Source organism: Parasteatoda tepidariorum, chromosome 11, assembly GCF_982258835.1.
Source record: "Parasteatoda tepidariorum strain Cologne lab strain chromosome 11, Ptep-v5.0, whole genome shotgun sequence".
In the NCBI taxonomy this organism is placed as follows: domain Eukaryota; kingdom Metazoa; phylum Arthropoda; class Arachnida; order Araneae; family Theridiidae; genus Parasteatoda; species Parasteatoda tepidariorum.
The window spans coordinates 80,639,940-80,657,632 of NC_141765.1; the positions used below are offsets into that span (position 1 = coordinate 80,639,940).

General features: G+C 28.9%; 1 protein-coding gene across 1 annotated transcript in view; it reads left to right on the forward strand.

The window, feature by feature from the left end:
- The first annotated feature begins 398 nt into the window (after positions 1-398).
- Positions 399-17,693, forward strand: part of LOC107455835 (protein FAM91A1) — a 71,555-nt gene continuing 54,260 nt past the window's right edge. Inside the window, exons 1-5 of the mRNA XM_016073548.3 lie at positions 399-712; positions 6,638-6,722; positions 12,197-12,348; positions 12,425-12,482; positions 15,152-15,219. Of these exons, the coding sequence (XP_015929034.1) occupies positions 641-712; positions 6,638-6,722; positions 12,197-12,348; positions 12,425-12,482; positions 15,152-15,219 (435 nt within the window). The 5' untranslated portion in view covers positions 399-640. The remainder of the gene's footprint in view (positions 713-6,637; positions 6,723-12,196; positions 12,349-12,424; positions 12,483-15,151; positions 15,220-17,693) is intronic.

Here is a 17,693-nt window from a genome sequence, read left to right on the forward strand (position 1 = left end):
AGGGTTTTAGGCCCATTGTGGGCCCCCTAATTGCTCTATAAAAATTTCCTTTGGTACTGCATTGGACATTGATCATTCTATGGTTCAGGTCAAAATTACGATTTGTGGATGAATGAATGGATGCATGAATGGGTCTGCCCTATAAACGGGTGTGACGTATGGGTGTGGCAAAAGTCGAAATCTTGGCCCTAAATGGTGCTTCATGTAAACACGAGGAATCATACTCCCTCTGTCTCAATGGCCACGCCAAAAATTTCGCCCTGCGCATGCGCAGTTGCTCAGCCGGTTGTACCCACAGACACAAGTGAATAAACTCCGGGGAATAGTGACGTCACCGTCTCTGTTCGAAGGCTGCAAGTTTAGGGGTCCATCCATTGGTTGGTAAAAGTCCGGCATTTAAGACAGTGCGTTAGATTTTTCAACTGTAACTGCGCGTGAATTGCTCCCTTATATATTATTTTAGATAAATGTAAAAGGAAGTGGATAAACAGAAATAGGTTGACGGAAGCATATTAAGCAGTCTGTATGTTGTTTAGTTTATTTTCAAAATAAATAGTTTTATTAAAGGCGATTTAATTCCTTGGATTCATGTAAGATTGTTTGATCATGATTTTTCTTTTGTTTTAAAACATTTTTGAAAATGAATGGAGACGTTGAAATATACATACGCCAGAAATGCCCGTGGACGAAACTTCCACCTTCTATTAAACAGGTTACAGATTCTTCATCTTTTATAAGCTACTTTTTTTCTTCTTATTTTATAAAAATTGTATTTTTTAAATTTAATATGCTAACTTGTCTGGTTTCTCATTGATAAATTGACAATTTTGCCTCCCTAAATAAAATTAAAGCATAGCTTGAAATGTTTCAGAATAACTATTTCTTTTTAATAGCATTTTCTTTTCATGTAATAATTTCTTTTTTTTTTTTTTTTTGTTGATCTATGATTTTCAGGGGTGCCTTAATTACATTTTCATACATTTCATAATTACACTTTCATATAATTACAATTAAGAAAATTGAAAAGGTAGTTTTAAGGAGACATGGTAATTTAATTAATTATTAAATTATTTAAAATTAAAGAAAATTCATAGTTTGTCTTAAAAATGATAAAGAAGATTTCCATACTGATCTGCAACAGAATAATTACCAAGTGTTACCGACTTCCTGTCAGTGGTCTACAAGAAATTAAAAAATAAACCACACAAGGGGATTAACTTGAAGGGTAAAATTCACCACCACCGCTGGGCAAACATCTCCATGTTTTTTTTTTAATAAATAATTGCAAGTTAAAGATCCATTTGGTGCCTTAGCGATTGTAGTTGGTGTGACAGATCACGATTAGGAAACTTCTCTAAATGATAAAAATTTTATGGAACATATTTATTGCAGATATAACATAATTTTACTTTTAAGTGTAAAATATTATTTTGATGGGTATAATAAAATTGAATAGATGTTTGAATAGTTATAATTAAAATAAGGCCGTTGTTTCTGTGTTAAAGTATTTATATATATATATACAGTAGAACCCGTTTAAGAAGTTTTTCAAGGGAGTGGAAAGAAACGACTTATTAAACGGGAAAACTTATTAAACGGTGAAACTTAAAAACACATTAATAAAAAACTAAAAAATTTGAAATTGTGTAACTTATATTAAATTCTCAGCCTAATGAAATAAATATTGAATTTTAATATTCATTTAGAAAAAAAATTGCTAATAAATAAAAACAAAGTAGCCTTCTTTATTTTTTGTTTCATACAATGTAATATACGTTGTTACAATAATTGACTAGATTTCTGTGAGAAAAAATCGTGTAAAGTGGTTTGTTTTTGTCTTTTCTCACCTACCTTTAAGTGAAAATTGTCCAACTGCTGTAAAAATTTAAACATTTCCGGGGGTACATTTTCAACAGTGTAAATAAATTTCCTAAAAGTATCCAGCCCTTTCCTGGCATCAGAAAAGCTAGGTGGTTTAGCAATATCTTCTGCAGTTTCACTGAATTCTTCTGTATCATTTGTAACATCACAAATATCCTCTAATGTCAGCATATCACAAGGTAAAATTTCGTCGTCAACGGATACATATTCTTCAAACGATGCTGTGAAATTAAGTTTATTTTTGAATGACTTCCAATCATTAACAAAATTTACGTTTGTTTCTTCGTCTTCATCTGATATTTCATATTCAGCTTCTAAGAGATATTCTTCAGTTGTATCTCCGTCAGAGAATCCAGCTTTCCGAAAACAGTTAGCAATGGCAGATGGTGTTATTAATTCCCATGCTGATACAATTAACTCAATCGCTTCTAACGTATTGACTTTTTTTAGCTCTCCAGTATTTTCAAGTCCTTCCAGCATCCGTTTCACAAGTCGCATTTTATAATACTGCTTAAATACCTTAATAACTCCCTGATCCATTGGTTGTAAAACAGAAGTAGAATTTGGTGGTAAGAACTGCAACTTGATGTTAGTGTACTTATTCTCCTTTGAATGAGCAGCGCAGTTGTCTACGAAGATTATGATGTTTCGTTTTTCTTTTCGCATCTTACTGTCTAATTTTTTTCAAATACGTTTCAAAAATTTTAATTGTCATCCAGGATTTTTGATTACTGTCATAATCACAAGGCAGTGACTTAACATTTCGAAAGCATCTTGGTTTTTTCGATTTACCGATAACTAAAATCGGTAATTTTTCTATACCATTCATACTGGCCCCAACTAAAATTGTCAAACGTTCTTTACTGTTTTTTTCCGCCATGACAGGGTTCACCTTTAAAGGCAAAAGTTTTATCTGGTAAAAGATTGAAAAACAGTCCACATTCATCCATGTTAAAAATGTTCTTTGGTTGATACCCTGAAATAATTTCAGGTAATTTAGCTTTCCATTCTTCAGCTTCTTGTAAATCAACGCTGTTATAATCTCCTTTAATTGTTTTATAAACTAGACCAGCTCTTTTTTTCATCCGATCAATCCATCCATTGGAAGGCGTAAAATCAACATTCAATTTCTCCGCAATCTCTAATGCTTTTCCTCTAAGAAGAGTTCCGTTGACAGGTATGTTGGCGGATCTTGCTTGTTTAAACCATATCATCAGTTTCTCTTCAATATTTTCGTATTTTCCTTTCTTCACTTTTTTTACTTTCTGGGATGCACCGGAACAAGAAGAGTTTAAGATGATGTCTTTCTTAGCAATAATGCCATTTAACGTAGTAACAGGAAGATCTAAATTTTTTGCTATTTGAACTCGTGTTAATTGAGGATAGCTGTCAACAGCTTTTAAAATTTTTACTTTGTCATCAATAGATAGAGCTTTACGCTTAATGCCTTTACAGGACATTTTCCACAAAAATCAAACTTTTTACGATGATTTTTAAGATAACATAAGCGCCTACACTAAGAAAATTTTCAACGAAATGCTGCTAAATGTTTAGATGTATCTTTCTCTTCAGTTATTGAATGGGTGTGGACAGCAGTGAAGTTCGTGAATCACCAGGCTATTCATTTAAGGTGGACACAATGACAAAGCTATTCCCTACATTCTTATCAGTTTCATAGTTCATCTATAGGTTCACATTCCTTTGCTCACACCTGTTCCTGATAAGTCACCTTTCTTTGTAACAAAGGAGTGATGAAGGTCAGTGGTCAGTACCCATACATGTGTTTGTAAGGGCAAGTTAAAACTAAATAAGACATTTTAAATAAAATTTTAAAAAATTGAAATTAGGAGTGGAAACTTCTTAAACGGGAAAAAAACTTCTTATAAAAGTAAATTTAACATTATGGTAATTGGTTTTTTTAAAAAATAACTTCTTACGCGGGAAAACTTCTTAAAAGGGAACTTTTTAAGCGGGTTCCACTGTATATATATATATATATATATATATATATATTATAAACAAAGCTCTCAATTTTTAAAAAAAGCTATTTACTATTTATCAATATAGTCTTTTATTTGTGCTGAGAAGAAACAGTTTTGTAGTGGGAATATTTAGGTTTGTAATTTCACATTGTGTAGGCCAGTATTTCTCAAACTTATTACTTTTGTGTACCCTTTATAAATTTTTCGTAATGCTGTGTACCACTAATAAAAAAATGAATGTATTTTTTACTGTAAAAAAATTGCACAAAAAATAAAAATCACAACTGGCTGTTGACACCACTAATTATTAAGTGTTAACTCTGCATAAAATAGCCAATAGAAAAATACGTAATTGTAAATTTTCATGGTTGGCTTTGTTTTTAAATAAAATCATTTGAAGTTTTCGTATGTTGCAAGAACGCGTACCCCCGCTAAACTGTTCCCGTACCCCCATACCACACTTTGGGAAACACTGGTGTAGACATATAATCTGTTTTTAGATTTGTGGGGATAATAGTTAACGACAGAGTCAACTTTCATCTAGGAAAAGGTACCCCAACATAGAAGCGAGTTAACATGTTTTATATACTAGTGAATTGGGATTATTTTTTGTGTAGTGGTAGATACACTAAAGTACTCCTCCACCAGAATTATATCTGTGATAGAATTCTATGAGGGGTTACCACTAGTTGATTCATTGCTGTTTTTGTGCGAAGTCGTGAGAGCTGTATAAAGATCACCGTACATTTCGAGTGCTGATCATGCGAGCTGTAATAAGTTCACGGTTATGGGCACTCCTGTGTAGCCTTTTAGCAATCGAGTGTATACGTTGTGTGTGATCGAGACTGAGAAGCAACAGCGTGAGGTGGACAAAATCGCAGTCACAAGTAGCAAGTCAACTGTTCAATGTGGAAAATCTATCAAAGTAGGTGTGTTTAAATCGTAGTGGGAGTTTCTGCCAAGGTATGCGTGTTCATAACACATCCACGTCACCAATGTGGGGATAGTGGTTAAGGGGCCGTTCAAAAAGTACGTACATCCCGAAGGGGGGGAGGGGATTTGCTATTATGTACGGTTTTGTACGATGGGGAGGGGGGGAGGTATTATACAAAGTACGTACTTTATAAACATACACCAAGTTTAAATTTGACTTTATCCTACACACTCCTTAAGTAAATATTTAATTTTATTTAAAACATAATTATTTTAATTTTTATGAAAAAGGGGGGTAGACTAATAAAATGTACATACTCTAAGGGGGGGGGGAGTAAGACCTTATGTACGGTAATGTACGAAGGGGGGGAGGGGTTTGAAATTTCTCCATTTTTGTGTACATACTTTTTGAACGGCCCCTAACGGCAATGTCAACCTTCATCTGTGAAAAGATACCCCAACATAGAATCGAGTTAACATGTTTTATATACTAGTGAATTGGAATTTTATTTTGTAGTGGTAGATACACTACGATATTGCATTTGAATAATTTTCTTTTTTAAAAATTTTGCTTTACAGCTTCATTTTCAGGAGAGACATTATAAATTGTTACAATTGTATAACTGTAAAAACTTTGCGCTAAACTAAAGCTGTTGCAATATTTTAAAAATAAAAGTATAATTTATTAGAGTTATGCAGTTGTTTCAGTTTCATTGAAAATAAAACCAGTAATTATTAGCTGCTTTTTAAATTTCTCACTATGAAATATGCTTAAATTTAAAGGAGTGAGAACAACCAATTATAATTACAAATGTAAGTTATTATAAATCAAATAATTTGTAACATTTGGGAACCTAATTTTAGCTATTTTGAATTTTTTTCTTTTAATATGAAAATTTAAGAAATACAAAATATCACATTGTTCCAATTTTGAAATTTAATGAACTAAATAATTTCTGGTTGCTCTAAATTTTAGCAAACCTCACCTCATTTGGCCTTCATTTGATGAATATCTTGGCTTGGTCACTAAGTAATCCTATTTATCTCAGGTTGGGATTAAAATTCATCAGGCTGGCTCAGATATCCAAACCCAAGCTCATCCCTAGTAAGGACTTTTTAAATAAGCTGTAGTAGATCTAAGTGTTCCCCATATTTAAAGAGGTATAAAACTAATTTGTATCATCATTCATGTTGGCGACCATAGTGTTAAAAAATTTCAAACAATTAGTTTTGTTTTTGGTAGTAGTGCAACATAGATAATTTAAAAGAGGATTTTTGAATTGACTCAAATAACCATATTGTAACATCTATTCTGAGTCATTTTAATTCTTAAATAAAGAACTTGCGATATATTTTTTCTTTTTGAAAGTAATACACAATAGGTGCTTTAAGGTTTTATGCAAAAGCAGGTGATATCCATAAATTCGAACTTTTTTTTTTTAAATAGAAAAGTATCGCAGTAATTAAAGATTTTTTTGAAACTGTCCATAATATGTTTGATGTCCATTCAATTAAGAAAAATCCTATAGTTATTTGATTTAAATAAAATATATAACTGATTTTAAAAACTGAATTGTTTTTTCATTGTGGGACATTACTTACTTGAGAAAAATAAAGGATTGTAAAAATAAATAAATAAAAGAAAAAATCCTGCAATTTGGTAATGATTGTGAAAGGCTATAAATTTTTTCGATTGTCTTCAAGACGTTAAGTTGTTCATTATAACTGAGTAAATTATAATGTGATAAGACGAGTCTATATTTTTCAAGAACTTTCTTTTTAGATTCTTTTCTTTTTAATTTGAAATTATTTGTAACTGAAGCTGTTTTCTTTCTTTATAGGTTCTGGGTGATTCACAAAAAGCATATGAAAAACAAATTATTAAATTCAGTATTAGAAATCAACTTCGCTTCAGAAGTAATCTTGGTAAGTAGAAATACATTTTTATTTGAAGATGAGTAATGAGGAGGTTTTCTTTCTCTTCCTTTTTCATAACTCAACAATTTCTAGGATATTATTTCCTAACCAGTTGTTCAACCCTTTTGGTTTTTGAAGTGTATAAAGTGAATGTCGAAAATACATTTATGTAATGGCAGAATTTTAAAGTGGCTAACATAAAAAATTGAAGAAAAATAATAAATTTGCATTCCTATATTTACTACCCTACTACTGGTTCAAAAATATTAATTTATTTACATTGATCATTTGTTTTCTTGTATGTTCAATATTCTTGGGTTGCACTTGCATGCTTAGTTGGCAATTTTCGTAAATTAAATTTGTCATTACAAGGCATAAATGCCTTGTGATGATTGACAGGCTGAAAGAACACGTGATTCTAGCATGACAGAAAACTACACAGGGTTCTACTGGAAAGAGGATTCAAGAAAAGTTTTCCCTGGCTGAACTAGGCATAGACATAAGACATAATATTTTGAAAAGTGGAATCCTACTCCAAGTTGAGTTCAAAAGGAAATTTAAAAATTTAAAGAAAGAGCTAGTCAATGTCCTGGGTGAAAAATTCAGTTGCTTGGCATTGTTTCTTACAAACACACAAATGATTCTTTTTGATGCTTTTGACTGTCAGCCAGTTTCTGGACGTCTTAAAGATTTGTGCTACCAAAGCTTGTGGTACTCTAACGTGTAGTGGCCCGCCGGTGGCTTTGCTGGGTCATCATGTGTGCTAAGTACTCTTGCCTGCTTTTCCTCTGGTGCTATTCAAATTCCATCTCTACGATGCTCATCATGATTTATTGTATGGGCTAAAAGTGCCTAGGACACTTTAAAAAATATCTTATCTAACAGATGGTGATATTGAGGCACATAAAACAGATAAAAAGTTTAGAGACCTGTCTATTGAAAAAAGGAAAAACAAAATAGTTCTCAAAACCTGTTTCTAAAGAACATTTTTTGTTGACTTTTGGTTCATTAATAATACTTTTCTTCCATTCATTAACATTTTGTTATTTTTTCCATTACATGATCTAAGCATTTGACATAAATTTATCTGAAAGATAGGTGTAGAACTTGAACTAAGGCTGGAGCTGACAGACATTGTGTTAAACTTCTAACTTCTTTCTTCCATCAGATAGCCACAAATATCCATGAAGAGATTTTTCCAATTGAATGTACCGTATTTTCTGGTGGAATCGGTGCATCGTCGCAAGCGCCGCACATTGATAAAAACGAAAAATTAAAAAAAGTTATCATAGGTGTCGTAGAGGCGCTACACCATGCATATCAGTATCCTTATAGAAGAGACCTTTAAATTACCATTTAGAATATTGGTATGATAAAAAAAATATTATACATTTCATAAAGTAAAGTTTTAATTTCTAAATTATAAAAAAAAGACAAAAAATCCGTTAACAGGTCCGCTCACTTATGGCCGTAGACTGATTGTTTAGGCAAGACTGAACGATAATTGTTGATACGGGTTAATTTGGAATAAGCATGTATAATAAATAAATAATCCCTTTAAATGGTCTGAAAATTATGTGAAGTACAGTAAAATATTTTCAAATACATAAAATAATGTAATTTTTAAATTATTGGGGGGTGGGGTGGGTGGGAGAGAATAGCCTAAAATGCAATAACAAAGAGTTTACGTGAAAAAAGTTGTCTTTTTTACCAAATAAAAGAGCATCAAAACGATATAAAATATAGATATTACCAGTTGGCACTGCACCAAAAAATAAAGGTGTCATGTTTTACTTCAGAAGAGCAAATAATTAGCAGCAAAAAAATATTTTTGTGCTCAGTGGCACCAATAAAACCTTGCTTTGGGAGAGTGGGACTTTGAGAGAAAAAGGTTGCAAAATCTTAAATTTTAGGAAAGTAAATTATTCTTCGATTATAAAAAAATAATTCAACCATATTTAGTGGAAGAATTATTGTTGCAACTGATTACATAAATCAGTAAAACCATGTAATAAGAAAAATAAAATGAGAAATTTTAAGCTAAAAATTTATTAAAATAAAAAAAGATTTAGAAGTTTATTACAGCTAACAATTTGAGGAAAAACTAATAACAACGAAACAACTAATAATAACTAATAACAAAATAACTAATAATAACAAAAATAAGAAATAACTAAGCATACACCCAAAAAATTCTCAAGATTAAACGAAGCGGAAATGAGTTTCACTTTCACAATCTTTGGGGGTAGAATTTTAATGGGTAGAATGCCCTTGCTTTCAGTGGAAAAAACACAATATGACTCAGCTTAGAAAGAGAGGAGAGGAAAATGTTAAAAGAGAGACGTACCCCACCTTCTCCGCTTGTTATTTCTACTTGAGCTGTTTAGGAGGAATTGATCAGTAATTTTTTAAAGGGGTTGGGTAAAAGAAACAGGGATACTTCCTTATCTGTTCCAATTACGATTGCCTAGGTGCTAAGTGGATTTCTAGATTGTGATCTTTCTTTAAGCTGGGGTTGGATACAAGATGCATACCTTTTAAATTGGTCTCCTTATACAATGTTTTTTTAAAATTATTTCGTTTATTTATTTCCTTAGAATTAAGAATTGGCGATTGTTCTGCTGCAGATCGCGATGTGGGCATATGTTTTGTCGACTTCGTTATATTTTTTTATTTAGTTTATTTTATTTCGTTTTATTTTTTATTTATATAATTTTTTTTAATAGTCTTTCTGTCAGAAAATTATTTAATCTTAATTAATTTTCCTTCATAAATGTTTTTGCTACTAAAAATAAATTTCGTCGACCTTTTTTCGATAGCGCCATGGCACTTTCGCCGAAAAATACGGTATCTTTTACAGAGGAACAGTTGGTTTATTGAATTGATTTTTTATCCATTTTTATTTTACTATGTCTGTACAAAGATTTACAATTATATTTTCATTTCTTGTTGTGAACTATATTGCAGCATGGAAAATAAATGTGTTACTAAACTTTATTACAATTGGAATACCTGTATCCAGGATTGTTGGGATTTCGGCAAGCCTGGATCATGATTTTTCTGGTCTTTAAAGTAAACAAAAATCAAAAGATGTGTTATTCAATATAAAAGTAATAAATAAATGTAAATTAACATCAATTTGTATAAAATACCATTTTGTTATTAGTTAAATTTCATTAATACAACTGAAATATGTTTAATATGATAAAATAAAAGTCACAAATAACATTAAAACAAGCACATTACAATAACATTAACATTTAAAAACAAGCTTCAAAATAGAAATTTCCTGTTTAATTAAAAAATGTTTAGCAAAATAAAGTAGATTTTTCAATGAAAACATTTAAAACCTAAACTAAAGCCTCTGCCGGTGTTTCTTTCAAACATTAATAATATTCAGCTTCATTAATATTCATAATTTATTCTCCTACTGAAGTTTGTCTTTATTTAACAACTCTAGTCTTTTTAACCACTCCTTAAAGTAATGTAAATATTTAGCTATCCTGAATACTTCTAGAGAAAATTAAAAAAAAAAAAAAAGAAAAGAAAAATTTTTATTAAGAGACTACAAACCTAAAAAAATTATTATTTTTTTACAAAAAAGGAAAAGAGATTTGTTAATTTTGATTCTTAAAAAATGCTTAGAAAGTAGATGTTTCTTGCAAATATGTCTGGCTAGAGGACTTTGTACTGTATTTTATTATCTATTACAATTAATTCAATTTTTAGGCAAGGGTTTGCACTGAGAAGAAGAGACCGAGAAATACTGCTTTAGAAGAGAGATTATTATTTTTTTTTATCGCTTATTCACTTATTAGTCTTTTTTATCATGTTAATATATTTATGAAACAAAAGAGTATATTATTGAATTGTTTATTTAAAATAATATTAATTAATTCTTAAAAAAGTTTTTTTTTAAATATTTTTAAATGATTTAGTTGCTTTTAACATGGTGCATAGCTTTTTTTAAAAGTGCTTAAATGTGCTTATTTTGAACTGTTTTTTAATAGCTTTTAATGGTGCTTATTTTGTTGAGTGTTTAGAAAAAGTGCTTAATTCTCCCTTTTCCAAAATGAGATATTTTTTCTTAACCGTCTCGGTTTTCGCCACAAATTATACAAAAAGCATGGTTTTCACATTGTTCTATTCAACGTTTTCACTCAACCACAATCCATTTCGGCATACCATTGGTCCTTAGCGTATGAAGCGTCAATCATTTGACATGCTTGATAAAATACTTGTGTGTCGTATGTGCATATACTGAAGTGGATTTAGTGGGAAGGATTTTTGTGTTCTCATGTATTATTATTTTTAAATTTTCCAGTACTCTTAAGTTGTTATATGAAGAAACTCAATAATATTTAGAGGCAAGATTTTAAAAAAGTATGAAGCGTGAGACTTTAACTATATTAAATGCTGCAAAAAATCTAATGTTATTCAGATTTGTCATTCAAAAAACTTTAATCCATCTCTTAATGATTTTATTTTAAAAAAATTATCTCAGATTTGTTAAATATTATTAGTGTAGAGACCATATAATAATTTCCTTCTGACAAAAATATTTACCCTCAGTCCTCATTGTATTTACATTTCAAAATTATTTAAATTTTTTTAATCATTACATTAAAGAAATACTGAACCAAGTAACAAATTTTAATAAAAATTTATTAGGGGCCATTTACTAATTTACAATTGTAATATGAATTTATTAAAGTTTTCATAGTTTGTTCAAATCTTTACATATCTTTATAAATTTGGTATGATCAATAATATTAATCTTGATAATGTTTTGTTGAATATGCTTTTATAAGTAACTTTAATTTAAACATAAAAAAATGCACTCAATAACCTATTTAAATGATAGTTAAATTAATTATACTTTTGAATGAATTTTTTACATAATTATTTATAGTATATATCAATTTAAAAAACAGAATGACACTCAATATTAAATTCATTTAAAATTGTGCATAAATTGTTTTTATGATGGCTAATATAAAGAAAAGAGTTCTTTGTCAGAAATTAGTTACTTTATCATGATCATGTAAAGTCTTTGTAAATTATTTTGTATTTTGTTAATATATATATGAAAAACTGTTAACAATATGAATTTTTTTTCTTATTAGTGTGCATATCCTAAATATGATATTTTAAGTGCTTGAAAATATATTTTGAGTGCTTAAACATTTTTTTTGTTGAAAAATTTGGCTATGTATCCTGTTTTAACTTAAGGTGCAAAATATTATGTAACCTTTGTTTTTAAATAAGCCTTAAAAATAGTTTTTTTTTCAATTCTGTAAAATTGGTAAAAAAAAAAGTGTGAAACTGAGCAAAATCTGTACAATGCTATAAGAAGTAATTGAGTATTCTCAAATATACGAAATAAATTAAACTGAAGCTTATCTCATGGTGTTAAATAAAACTTTGATATTTCTGGAATAGTCGGTTTTTAATGTTTTATTAAATGAAATGATTAATTTCAGTGAAAGCTGTGAAGAAAGATGAACGTGCTTATTATGAAGAACTGTTGCAGTACAGCCGAGAGCATTTAATGCTCTATCCTTACCATCTATCTGATTTTGTAGTTACTGGAATGCGTATTACTCCTTTTCAATACTACATTGCCATGATGCAAGTAATGTTTGTTTTAATGTTATTTTCAAGCATGCATTAATATTAAGATTTGTATCTTATTTAATATTTTACTTTAGGATTTAATGGAACAAGAAAGAAGTTATGATTCTCTTCCAAATTTTACTGCCACTGATTGTAAGTACAAGCATGAATCTTTGTTAATGTCTAAACGAAGTGAATTGTTATTGATTTCTTTATTATTTTTAGTAGTTTCTTTATATAAATATGTTATTGTAGTGTTAGGATTCATTAGAGATTATGTTTTAGTTAGAACAATCTTACTGTTTAAAATTCTATTTTGTATTTTAAATTCATTATGATTGCATAATTTGGATGAGAATTATTTTTTATAATAATAAAGATACTTATTTCCTGTTCTGATTGTTTTCCCCTGAAATTTAAACAGTTTGGTATTGAACAGGCATATGAATATTGAAGATACAAAGGATGCCATATGTCAAATCCAGGACAAATAGTGATCCCATGAAAGATCATTTAAATAAATATCTTATTTTTCTCTTAAATCTTGGTAAAAAATTTAATGCTTTCGTAAAAATTTCATAATTCAATTTTACCATTTGCTCTAGAATTTTTTAAAAAAAAAATGTAGTACCCGTTTTTTAAATGTTTCAATTTTTAAAATGAATGGCTTTCATTCAATATCAATATTTACATACTTTAGGCTTATGTTTTACAACGTAAATATTTTAAAAACTGTTATATGAAGTTTCATATAAATTTTTTTAAGAATAAATTGAGAGGAAATATGATAAATATTGTTGACAAATATCACATAGCACAATTAAATTTGGGTTTGATAATTAGTAAAATAATTGAATAAAAATGTTATTTGTTAAAAAAAATGAATTATATGTGTTACCCAATACATGTGTATTTTTCAAGCTGTAATTTTTTTAACATAGCGACTTTTTGAAATTTAAATAAAGCAAAATATGGTTTATAGTTTAATTAATATTTGTTTAAACTCAATTTTCCATTTAAAATAAAAAATTTTCCTTATACCTCTTTTTGCTTTTTTGTTCCTAATCTTATTTATATATCTTATTATATATTACCTCTTCTTTTTTCTTTTATTATTTTTTTATAAAATGAGTTTTTGAGGTATAAAATTACACTACATAATTTGTTATAATTTAATTAGAAAGAAATGAAGTACTCTTACTGGAGCTAGTTGTTGGCCAAGGGGGTCATGAAAGTTAAGGTTCAATGATTTGATATGATTGGCATCTTAGGATGATGCCTCTCATTATTTCTATGTATATTATCAATGCATTTATTTCTACTTATTCCATCAATTGTTGTTATTCATTAGTCTGAAGCTAGATAAGTCTTTAGGTGCCATCAGGGTTAAAACTGTGGCAGCTAAATGCCATAATCACTGTGCCATCTCGGCTCCTAATGATTATTGTTTCCTACCTATCTGTATTTCTTTTAATTCCTACGATTAAATTAAAGTTCATTATGAATTATTTTGACCAAAAACACCCTTTTTTATGTTAAAAATTTTGATATTTACTATTATATATTTATGATAAAAAGAAACTGAATTTAGGGAAATTTGTTATTGTATTATATAAATATCTTGAAATATTTTAACTTAAAAACTAATTTTTATTTTATAATGATTAAAAACAAAAGAACACCATTTTTTATCTTGAAAGTATGATATACATTGTGCAAATATTAAAACTTAACTGTAAAAAATTCTTGAAATTTGCAAAACATTTCTCTAAAAAATGATTTTAATATAAATTTTTAAAAATTTTATATATGTATACATTAAAATCCTGGTTTTACACTCTCCGTCTTGTATGCTTTTCTTTTCTTCATCTTTTCTTTAAAAAAAAACTTGTTCATTAGCTTTTTGTAGTTTTTATGAGATTCTTTCTATTCTATCTCACTGTCCTTTTGTCTGTGATAGATGAAAGGAAGTATAGGAGCTTAAATTATAAAATTTGTGAGTGGAATTTTTTCCATCTAACTTCAACCATTAAATCTTGTAATTACCAATCATTTAAAGAATGTTACACTAAACAATTCGTTAGGTAATTGTGTCTTTTTCTTGATTTTCATGACCTGCAAGATGCTTCTAAGGCAAAAATAAATGATCTGGAGGCTCTGAATGTAAATTCCACAGCCTTAGACAGTGTCGACTCAAACGCATTACAAATGGGTTCAATAAAGATTCTTGGCTTTAATTGTTCTTCGGTTTCCAAAAGGGAACATACACCCTTCATAATGAAATGATATTTCTGAAGTTCTTAGAAGTAGATGACTCATATATCAACTGCAACACACATATTATTACTTTTCAATTCCTTCAACATTTGATTTAATACCTGCTCCCAATACTAGTGAGGAAAACGATGAAGATGAGCAAAAAATCAGAAGATGCACTTACAACTGATCTAGAGTTTGAAGCATAGAAGCTCTAAAACATTTGCGAATGTGAACCTTAAAGCAAATTTGCTAACAATAGTAATTATTAAGAGTGATATTGTTGAAATATTATCTAAAAACAAAAAATATGTAAAGTATACACATTTTTTTTAGTTCATCTTATAAGTGTCAATTTTTTAAAAATATGCTTAAATTTCTTTTTTACCCCGACTCTAAGTTATTATGCATTTCTTTAATGCTAGTCCAACAGGAAACGTAAAATCAGGGTTCCACTGTATATATATACATTATTCTTTTCTTAACTGTTAAACTTTTATTTGTAGAAGCAGTGCAGTATTTGTTTTTTATATTTTCTCCCATTCTGAATTCTGTTTGTTTCTCAGGCCTTCGTCTGTTAGGAATTGGGCGAAATCAATATATTGAGCTTATGAATCGATGCCGCTCTTCAAAGGTATGTTTTATTTTGTTACTTTATCTTTTTATCGTGTTGTAACTTTAAGATTGTCATTACTGTACTTATTTTAAATTATAGTTGGTTTATATTGAAAGTTTCTGCATTTGAATGTTTTCTATTGACTTATAATTTGAAAAAAAGTCATCCAAATTTGATTCTGTTTTGATTTTTGTTTAACTACCTGAATGTAGTTTTTATTGTTTTTCACAAAATGTCAAAATGGTGGTGTTTTGAAAAAATTTAAAAGATTGTTTAAAATAAGTTACCTTTTCATGGATTTACTCAATACCAGTCAACTCAATTAAAAAATCCCTATGTTCAACTAAAAATTTATTTATTGTGAGCATTGTGTAAAAATTTAAAGTAAATCGGCTGAAAATTGCACAAGTTAGAGATGCAGCAAGTAAGAGAAAAATAGTTTCAAGTTAATTGTGTTCAAAGGTTTATGGCCAATATATATAATTTTGCAACTAACTAGAATGCATCAATATCAGGTTTGCTTCTTCTCCATCATTTTCAGCAGTCTCAAGTTAAGTTGTCCAAAATTCTGCACTCATCTTTATTTTGAGCATATTTTCTTTTGCTGCTGGACCTACATTTACTCCTAATGGTTCCGAAACTGTCAATAACATTTTGCAACCCTCATTAAAAATTTTTACAGCTAAATAGGTTGCAATTTCAATTATTCATATAGAAAGTACTATTATTTCTTTTTCTTGCATAATGTAAGCAAATTATTTCAATAAAATAGTTAAAATAACAATATTTCACTAAAATGTTTTCATAGAGTGAGCAAATCTATTAATCACCTGAGCTCACAAGTTCACTTGTTCATGCATGTCACAGCATGTCCTGTATCATGCTTGACATTTTATGCAACAACTTTTGCATTTTTACGAAAATCAATTCGAAATTTTGGTACAATGATCTAAAAATGATAAACTAATATAAAAATACAATTTTATTGTGTTTTTTCCCCCTTAAATACCAAAAAAGCTATTTTTCTATATTTTTTACAATGCCTTGTTAAAAAATAGTGTTTATAATGTATTGTCAAATATTGATTTGGAGGTAATTACTTTTCTGCAGGATATAACATACATACATCAAGAAGTTTTTAAAAACCAAAGTCAAATGTTCTGTAAGCTCCTCACTTCTCATTTGTTTTATTATTCTGTTTAATGAGCTTTGATTAAAGAATATCAATCAAAAACTGCCCAAACATGAACATTTACATTTTAAGAAGTGCAACTAAATTTTGTAAATTTACTCCAAAATGTTTATAACTAATTGTTTGATAAAAGACAGTTTTTTAAACCATCTGAATAAGAATCGACATGCAAAAATACATGCAAATATGAAATGCGGTGTTTGATTTTTTAGATCATGTGATTACGATTCATGATTTCGGATTTTAAGAATGCGAGAATATGAATTGGGGTTTTTGATTTTTAAATTTTATGAATATGAAACATGCCATTTGATTTTTAAATCATGTTAATTTGAATTTTTAATGGGTAATTTTAAGTTGCAAGAATGTCAATCGCAGTGAGTAACTTTTAAATGACGTAAATCTGAATTACAATTTTTAATTTCTTTAAATCATTTAGAAACAAATCGCAATCATGCGAATACAAAGCATTTTGTTTGGTTTTAAATTCGCATGAATACAAATCGGGATATTGGATTTTAAAAATGAGGGAATGTCAAGTCTGGATTTTAGATTTTCAAATGCGTGAATACTAATTACCACATCTGATTTTTAAATCGGGTTAATTTGAATCACAATGTGTTATTTTAAATTGCAAGAATACGAATAAAGATGAGTAGTTTTCAAATCACATGAATACGTAATTCGATATTTGGTTTCTTTAAATGGCTTGGTAACAACTTGCAATGACTAATTTTAAAATTGTGTGAAACCAAACCGTAAAGCATGTTTTCGATATCGTGTTTCATATTTGAACTTACTTTTTGGAAGGGACCACTTTTGCAAACAATTTTGTGAAAGGGCCATTGTTTAGAATTTGAATTTTGTGAAGGGGCCTCAAAATGGCCACAATTTTTGCCTAGATCAATCTCTGCTTTTGAAAAATTAGTCACTAAGTCTTCCATGTTCCCATAAAAAATCATACGTCTGGGGGTACAGATCCAGGAGTTTACTTGTCTTCTGTATTGGTTCAAAATTACAAGGCTACAGATTTGAACATTAGTAGTCGTAAACCCAAAATTGGGTCGGCTGTTCAATGACAGTTTTAAAATCTTTAATGCTTCTAATGACAGTTATGACAGTTTTAAAATCTTAATCCTTTGATTAGTGTTTCTCAATTATGAATTTTTTATTTTTGAATTTAGTTAATATTTGCATTGTTTTTCTTCTAATTATGTTTGTAAACTTGAGTTTTAAATCTTATGCTTGTGTTTTGTATTGTGGAGTAGTTAAAAACACTTATAATAACTTATATAATTAA